This window comes from Ovis canadensis, chromosome 9, assembly GCF_042477335.2.
Source record: "Ovis canadensis isolate MfBH-ARS-UI-01 breed Bighorn chromosome 9, ARS-UI_OviCan_v2, whole genome shotgun sequence".
Classification (NCBI taxonomy): domain Eukaryota; kingdom Metazoa; phylum Chordata; class Mammalia; order Artiodactyla; family Bovidae; genus Ovis; species Ovis canadensis.
The window spans coordinates 10,565,266-10,573,955 of record NC_091253.1 but is presented as its reverse complement, the minus strand read 5'-3'; the positions used below and the strand labels follow the sequence as shown (position 1 = coordinate 10,573,955).

Below are 8,690 nucleotides of genomic sequence, written 5' to 3'. Positions count from 1 at the left end.
GCTTATGATTATCTGCTTCCTTCTTGGAATTCAGTTAGCTCATCCCCAGAATCCTGGAAAGTAATCATAAACAGTAGAAAAATAGAAAGAAAGAGATAATTTACACTAGATATCATGACGATCATCTTGAAGATGACAATATGTATATCAGTTTAATACTTTTGCCTGAATGCTATCAATACTGCTATAAAATATGAAAATAAACAAAAACAGCAAAAAGTAAGTCATGGGGTCCAACAGTAGGTGGTAAGTAATCCACAGCAGGTCCCAGAGAGCAGCTGGCTTAGATAAAATTGGTTAAGTCTGCAGGAGCTGGGTAGAATCTTTAAACATTGTGAATCACTACATTGTATACCTGTACCTTATACATTTTACATCAGCTACACCTCAAATTTGTGAAAAAAAGACTGAAGGAGCAATACTGTCAGGATGAATCAATAAAGGGCCTGGAAGTACTGGGGAGACACACAGTTGGGGAGAGTTTGGGAATAAAGAAGGAGTATATAGAAAAATAAGCATTTGAAAAAAGCAAAGGTAGTATTTGAACAAAAATTCAATTCATAACATCAATAAAAACAAAACTTGCTGCTAGAAATTGCAATAAACTCTATATAGCTATGAATATTGTTTATAAGGCCGTAGTAATATAGACTTGCATACTGATCTAACAGAATTGTATAGTGAATCGTCAGGATACCAGGTCTGATGTGTGCAGGTAAGATGGAGGACCAGAGTAAAAGTTACTGAGTGATTTCTGCGAGAGTGAATTCTGTGCACCCAAAGGAGTGTTTAGAAAATTAGAAATTTGTAATTTCTAATTTAAAAACTTCTTTGAAAATTAATATTTTTTCAAATTATGAAGAGGTGGCAAGAATACAAGGAAGAACTGTACAAAAAGATCTTCACGACTCAGATAATCATGATGATGTGATCACTAATCTAGAGCCAGACATCTTGGAATGTGAAGTCAAGTGGGCCTTAGAAAGCATCACTACCAACAAAGCTAGCGGAGGTGATGGAATTCCAGTTGAGCTGTGTCAAATCCTGAAAGATGATGCTGTGAAAGTGCTGCATTCAATATGCCAGGAAATTTGGAAAACTCAGCAGTGGCCACAGGACTGGAAAAGGTCAGTTTTCATTCCAATCCCAAAGAAAGGCAATGCCAAAGAATGCTCAAACTACCACACAATTGCACTCATCTCACATCCTAGTAAAGTAATGCTCAAAATTCTCCAAACCAGGCTTCAGCAATATGTGACCTGTGAACTCCCTGATGTTCAAGCTGGTTTTAGAAAAGGCAGAGGAACCAGAGATCAAATGGCCAACATCCGCTGGATCATGGAAAAAGCAAGAGAGTTCCCGAAAAACATCTATTTCTGCTTTCTTGACTATGCCAAAGCCTTTGACTCTGTGGATCACAATCAACTGTGGAAAATTCTGAAAGAGATGGGAATACCAGACCACCTGAACTGCCTCTTGAGAAACCTATATGCAGGTCAGGAAGCAACAGTTAGAACTGGACATGGAATAACAGACTGGTTCCAAATAGGAAAAGGAGTACGTCAAGGCTGTATATTGTCACCCTGCTTATTTAACGTCTATGCAGAGTACGTCATGAGAAACGCTGGACTGGAAGAAACACAAGCTGGAATCAAGATTGCCAGGAGAAATATCAGTAACCTCAGATATGCAGATGACACCACCCTTATGGCAGAAAGTGAAGAGGAGCTGAAAAACCTCTTGATGAAAGTGAAAGAGTAGAGCGAAAAATTTGGCTTAAAGCTCAACATTCAGAAAACGAAGATCATGGCATCTGGTCCCATCACTTCATGGGAAATAGATGGGGAAACAGTAGAAACAGTGTCAGACTTTATTTTTTGGGGCTTCAAAATCACTGCAGATGGTGACTGCAGCCATGAAATTAAAAGATGCTTACTCCTTGGAAGTAAAGTTATGACCAACCTAGATAGTATATTCAAAAGCAGAGACATTGCTTTGCTGACTAAGGTCTGTCTAGTCAAGGTTATGGTTTTTCCTGTGGTCACATATGGATGTAAGAATTGGACTGTGAAGAAGGCTGAGTGCTGAAGAATTGATGCATTTGAACTGTGGTGTTGGAGAAGACTCTTGAGAGTCCCTTGGACTGCAAGAAGATCCAACTGGTCCATTCTGAAGGAGATCAACCCTGGGATTTCTTTGGAAGGAATGATGCTAAAGCTGAAACTCCAGTACTTTGGCCACCTCATGCGAAGAGTTGACTCATTGGAAAAGACTCTGATGCTGGGAGGGATTGGGGGCAGGAGGAGAAGGGGACGACAGAGGATGAGATGGCTGGATGGCATCACGGACTTGATGGACGTGAGTCTGAGTGAACTCCGGGAGATGGTGATGGACAGGGAGGCCTGGCGTGCTGCGATTCATGGGGTCGCAAAGAGTCGGACATGACTGAGCGACTGAACTGAACTGAACTGAAAAACCAAACCACCAGTCCTTCTTAATCTTTTGTTCTATTTTCAAAACTTACTATGATATTTATGAGCTTAGAAAGTTTTAACAGTTATGTTTAATGGCTTCTGAATGAAATAAGGCATCAGTGACAAATTTAATTAACTAAACATCCTCATACATGGCAAAATGATTGCAAAGTAATCAAATAAGAAGAACTTTTGGGTCGGGAAGATCCCCTGGAGAAGGAAATGGCTACCCACTCCAGTATTGTTGCCAGGAGAATTCCATGTAGAGGAGACTGGAAGGCTATAGTTCATGGAGTCACAAAGAGTTGGACACAACTGAACAACTAACACTTTCACATTCTGAATTACTAGTTTCTACAAATCAAATACATAAAACATTAGTATATTGAATATAAACTAGGACTTCATTTTAAAGTCACACATATAAACCCATTAATTATATAATTTAAATTGGAATTACAAAATCATCTGTCTAATATGTTAAATTATCTAAAATATTACAGAAACATAAAACACTATGTATTGGGTTGGTGAAAAACTTCATTCAGATTTTTACATAAGATGTTACAGAAAAGCCAGATGATCTTTTTTGCTATCCCAATATATGGATTCCTTCCTTTTTTAAAACCACTGGAGATTAACTAAAGTAAAAAAAAAAAACTGCTTATACTTTATTTATTTATTTCTTTTTGGCTTCAATGCATCTACATTGCTGCCTGTGGGCTTTCTCTAGTCATGAGCAGCACATGGGCTCTAGAGCTGGAATGGGAAAGTTGTGGTGCAAGAGCTTAGCTGTATGTGGAATCTTCCTGCAGCAGGGATCAAACCCATGTCCCCGGAATTGGCAGGTAGACTCTTAATCACTAGGCCACCAGGGATGTCCTAAACTGCTTATATTTAAATGTGTAGAATTGGACCAATTTTGACATATAGACTCATCCAGTGAAACCACCACAGTAATCAAGATAATGCCCATTGCATCATTCCAACACTAGGAGCCTACCCTAGTGTCTCTTTCCAGTCCCTTTCCCTTTTTACCCCATCCCTAGGCAATCACGCTCTGACTTCTATCACTATAGATTAGCTTGCATATTCTACGATTTTACATAAATGAGAGGCTATTATTTAATACAAGGACTAATACTATGGTTTCAATTCTCTTAAACATTTCTATACCCGATTCTGAAACTTCAAAGAAGTAAAAGATCTCAAGACACACACACACACACAGGTGACAATAACATACACAGAACTGACAGGACCCTTGTAAGCCAACTAAGGAATACAAATATCATCCTATAGCATTTTGATACTGAAAGAGAATGCACGCCAGAGATTTTCATGGGGATGCTTCCTGAACTGTATTCTTGTAGGTGAGATTGATAGGACCTAACATGTCAGTTCCTAGTTGCTGTGTGAATGACTTCATAACCTCCAGAGAAGATGGCTATGGAGCCCAGATCCTTGGGTTTCAGTTATATGCTCACTTAGCTGCTCTGCCTTCCCACAGAAGTTTCTAACTCTATCCCTTGACCCCTTGGAATGGATTTTGCCCTTCTTTAGCTCCGAGTTCATATTCAGCTTAGGTCTCAAGACTTTAGACCCTGTCAGACACCTGTGAATTTCTCATGGACTTCTTTGGCCTCAGAACTCCCATGGAGCACACAAGAAGGAGGTTACCTGAATCCTGAGGACCTCCAACCACTGGATCTGAGCACAATAACCCAACTACTGATGGGAAGGGCTTCCCAGGTGGCTCAGTGGGTAAAGAGTCTGCCTACAGTGCGGGAGAAGTGGGTTCAATCCCTGGCTTAGGAAGATCCCCTAGAGAAGGAAATGGCAACCCACTCCAGTATTCTTGCCTGGAGAAGTCCATGGACAGAGGAGCCTGGTGGGCTACAGTCCATGGGGTCACAAAGAGTTGGACTTGACTGAATGACTAATGTGTGACTGATGGGAAAGCTGTGTAGCTTCATCTTCCCAAGTAGTGGTTAATAGGTAATGCTTTAAGCTGGACCAAAAAATCAAGAAATGGAGGTATAATAGTGTTAGTTTCAAGGGATTTTCCTCTGGGATCCAAACCACGTGGACCATGCACTGTTGGGTGTGTTCAGCAATCTCTCAAAAGTTAAGGCAGAAGCTGGAAATTCGGTGGCATCTGGGGAGGGACAGGGTTCAGGAGGAAGTGGGGGGCTTACTTTGGCCTCTGAATACCTTTTACATTCCTTCAGATTTTTGTTTCTCCGATGTCTTTAATTAGATTTTTCCATTAAAAAGTTATTCCAACCCCTCACGAATGCTAAACTGGTCCACTTAGAACTGTCTGAAACGCACCTGCGTGTGCCTACGAGGCCACGAAGATCCATCTAACGCTTTGTGACCCCATGGACTGTAGCCCACCAGGCTCCTCTGTCCATGGGATTCTCCAGGCAAAGACACCGGAGTGGGTTGTCATTTCTTTCCCCAGAGGATCTTACCAACCCAGGGATCAAACCCGAGTCTCCCGCATTGCAGGCACATTCTTTACCGTCTGGGCCACGAAAAAATGCACCTGAAAGTGAAAGTCGCTCAGTAGTGTCCGACTCTGCGACTCCATGGAATTCTCCAGGCTACGATAGTGGAGTGGGTAGCCTTTCCCTTCTCCGGGGGATCTTCCCAACCCAGGTATCGAACCCAAGTCTCAGCATTGCAGACGGATTATTTACCAGCTGAGCCACCAAGGAAGCCCCCCAAAATGCACCTGGATCTCTGCAAATACGGATTCGCGCCTCTGAAAGCGATCGTCCCGATGTGGGCTCTTCCCTAACATCTCTGGGACGGTCCCAGCCTGAGTCCACCGTTATGGCTTCAGCAGCTTCCGGGACGTGGCCGCCCTCGCGGCGCGCAGGGAAGAGGGAGGCTTAAGCGCCGCCCGGGCGCGAGCCCTAGGAAGCCCGCCGGGAAGCAGCAGCAGCTGCGGGTTTGCGAGGCGAGGCCTGCGAGCCAATGAGAAGGGCGCGGGGTGGGGCGTCACCGGCCAAAGGCCCTAGAAATGCTGGAGCGCCGGCTGCTCTTGCGCTGTGCGGTGGGCCGACCACAGCATGGCTGCTCCTTGGCGGTTTCCGACGCTCGTTCAGCTGGAGCAGCGAGAAGGGACGCTCTTCGAGGTGCTTGGTAACCTCACCAAGCGGCCCTACTGGTTTCATTCCGAGTACCTGAAGAGCCCGAAGGCAGTTCACCTGGAGGCCTGGCTGGTGGAAGCGATCTTCGGTGAGTGGGCGCGAGAAGGGAAGCCAAGGCCGCCTCTCGGCCCTGGGGTGGCCGCGTCCTCAGCAGGCCCCTCCTGCGGCCCGGGCTGCCTTCCAGCGCCCCTGCTGCTGCCTCCGCCCCCGCCCCCGCTGCTAACGACGTCTTTGCTTCCCGCACAGGCCGGGGTGGAGAGCACATCCCGCACGTCGAGTGTGTGTCACAGACCCTGCTTCACGTTCATCAGTGGGACCCGAACGGCGAGGCTGAAATCTTGATATTTGGCCGGCCTTATTACCAGCAGGATGTATCCAAGATGATCATGAACTTGGCTGACTATCACCGTCAGCTCCGGGCGCGAAGTACGCGGATGGGAACCATGAAAGGCACCCTAGGCAGGCCCCGGGTTCTTGGGAGAAGTCTTGATGCTTCCCGGCTGTGCCTGGGCAGTGGTCTTATCCTTTTAGTTCTCCTGGGAGAGGGTTTCCTCTTTGCAAGGGATCTAGAAGAGCGAACTGACCTCCTGTTCTCAGATTTCGGATCCCTAGCCCTGCAGCCCGAACGGATAACCCCCTTTGTGGGACGCATGGGACACAGGTGCGACTTCCTCTCTTTGCTCTTCTTCCAGGCTCTGAGAAGGCTCCTGCTCGGGAGGCGGCCACCCAGCAGTCCCCAGACGCAGTCCAGGAGGCCGGGACCCAGCGATCCCCTAGCGCAATCCAGCAGGCGGCGATACAGCTGTCACCCGGGAAAGCCCGGGAGACGGGGACCCAGCGATCCCCCAGCGCTGCCCGAGAGGCTGGGACTCAGCGATCCCCCAGCGCAATCCAGCAGGCGGCGACGCAGTTGTCACCAGAGAAAGTCCAGGAGACCGGGACCCAGCGATCCCCCAGAGCTGTCCGAGAGGCCGGGACCCAGCGATCCCCCAGCGCAATCCAGCAGGCGGCGACGCAGTTGTCACCCGAGAAAGTCCAGGAGACCGGGACCCAGCGATCCCCCAGAGCTGCCCGAGAGGCCGGGACCCAGCGATCCCCCAGCGCTGCCCGAGAGGCTGGGACCCAGCGATCCCCCAGCGCAATCCAGCAGGCGGCGACCCAGCTGTCACCCGAGAAAGTCCAGGAGACTGGGACCCAGCGGTCCCCCGGGGCAGCCCGCGAGGCGGCCACCCAGCGGTCCCCGGGCGCAGCCCGCGAGGCGGCCACCCAGCGGTCCCCCGGCGCAGCCCGCGAGGCGGCCACCCAGCGGTCCCCGGGCGCAGCCCGCGAGGCGGCCACCCAGCGGTCCCCCGGGGCAGCCCGCGAGGCGGCCACCCAGCGGTCCCCCGGGGCAGCCCGCGAGGCGGCCACCCAGCGGTCCCCCGGCGCAGCCCGCGAGGCGGCCACCCAGCGGTCCCCGGGCGCAGCCCGCGAGGCGGCCACCCAGCGGTCCCCCGGCGCAGCCCGCGAGGCGGCCACCCAGCGGTCCCCCGGCGCAGCCCGCGAGGCGGCCACCCAGCGGTCCCCCGGCGCAGCCCGCGAGGCGGCCACCCAGCGGTCCCCCGGCGCAGCCCGCGAGGCGGCCACCCAGCGGTCCCCCGGCGCAGCCCGCGAGGCGGCCACCCAGCGGTCCCCCGGCGCAGCCCGCGAGGCGGCCACCCAGCGGTCCCCCGGCGCAGCCCGCGAGGCGGCCACCCAGCGGTCCCCCGGCGCAGCCCGCGAGGCGGCCACCCAGCGGTCCCCCGGGGCAGCCCGGGAAGCCGGAACCCAGAGCTTCCTCGAAGTTACACAGGATCCAGATACGAGTTTCTGAAGGCGTTCCGCGCTCAGAAGCAAGAGAGCCAGGCAAGGTCCAAGTGAAAGCCCCTCCTGGAACCCTGTTCTCCTAAGTCCAGTTCTGCTGCAGAAGCTGAGAAAAGAATGGTGTGCGTTTTTGATTTTTGGTTTCCCTGGTCCCCGCCACTCCCTGTTAAAGGTTTGCAAACACGAATCTGAAGAGTTCTAATAAAGAATCAAATTTCCCTAACGTCTGTTATTAATAACTGGCAGAGAGATGTGGAGGGAGAAGCACCTTTCTCCAGCAGCAGCTATCACTCTGGACTGCTTTCGATCTAGATGCATGTGTGCTAAGTCTCTTCAGTCTTGTCTGACTCTTTACTATCCTGCGGACTTGTAGCCTCCTCATTCCATGGAATTCTCCAGACATCAATGCTGGAGGTGGTTGCTATGCTCTTCACTAGGGGATCTTCCCCACCCTGGGATCCAACCTGCATCTCTGACGTCTTCTGATTGGCAGGCGGGTTCTTTACCGCTAGCACCACCTGGGAGGACCCCTACCCATACACAGGTGAGAGCTCTTAGTTTTCCACCCGCCTGGGGCCTCAATCTCTCCCGCCTTGGTCAGGAGCTTCCCTGGTGCTCCCTCACCGTGAGCACCGGGCTTTGCAAGGTGAGGTACCTACAGGGTCCGCGAGTCTGCCCTCATGGGAAAACCTTCCAAGCCTGCGATGTTTCCACTTGAAGTGACATGGGACGGGAAATCTTGGTTTCAGCCCAGCCGTGAGGCCAGGGTTGCCATCCAGCCATCTCATCCTCTGTCGTCCCCTTCTCCTCCTGCCCCCAATCCCTCCCAGCATCAGGGTCTTTTCCAATGAGTCAACTCTTCGCATGAGGTGGCCAAAGTACTGAAGCTTCAGCTTTAGCATCAGTCCTTCCAAAGAACACCCAGGGCTGATCTCCTTTAGAATGGACTGGTTGGATCTCCTTGCAGTCCAAGGGACCCTCAAGAGTCTTCTCCGACACCACAGTTCAAAAGCATCAATTCTTCTGAGCTTAGCTTTCTTCACAGTCCAACTCTCACATCCATACATGACCACTGCAAAAACCATATCCTTGACTAGATGGACCTTTGTTGGCAAAGAAATGCCTCTGCTTTTCAATATGCTATCTAGGTTGGTCATAACTTTCCTTCCAAAGAGTCTTTAAATTTCATGGCTGCAATCACCATCTGCAGTGA

At 50.2% G+C, this 8,690-nt stretch overlaps 1 protein-coding gene across 1 annotated transcript; it reads left to right on the top strand.

Moving 5' to 3' along the window:
* Positions 1-5,554: 5,554 nt before the first annotated feature.
* KHDC3L (KH domain containing 3 like, subcortical maternal complex member) lies at positions 5,555-7,487 on the top strand. The gene is made up of 4 exons (XM_069601111.1): positions 5,555-5,723; positions 5,882-6,061; positions 6,328-6,367; positions 6,521-7,487. Exons 1-4 carry the CDS (start codon positions 5,555-5,557, stop codon positions 7,485-7,487), a joined length of 1,356 nt encoding a protein of 451 aa, XP_069457212.1.
* Positions 7,488-8,690: the final 1,203 nt, after the last annotated feature.

Excerpts from the sequence above, each read along its gene's own strand:
- KHDC3L (XM_069601111.1), top strand. The coding sequence starts at position 5,555 with ATGGCTGCTCCTTGGCGGTTTCCGACGCTCGTTCAGCTGGAGCAGCGA. Across the intron at positions 5,724-5,881 it reads GCTGGTGGAAGCGATCTTCG|GCCGGGGTGGAGAGCACATC; the intron begins GTGAGTGGGCGC and ends CTTCCCGCACAG. Across the intron at positions 6,368-6,520 it reads CGGGAGGCGGCCACCCAGCA|CGCAATCCAGCAGGCGGCGA; the intron begins GTCCCCAGACGC and ends GCGATCCCCCAG.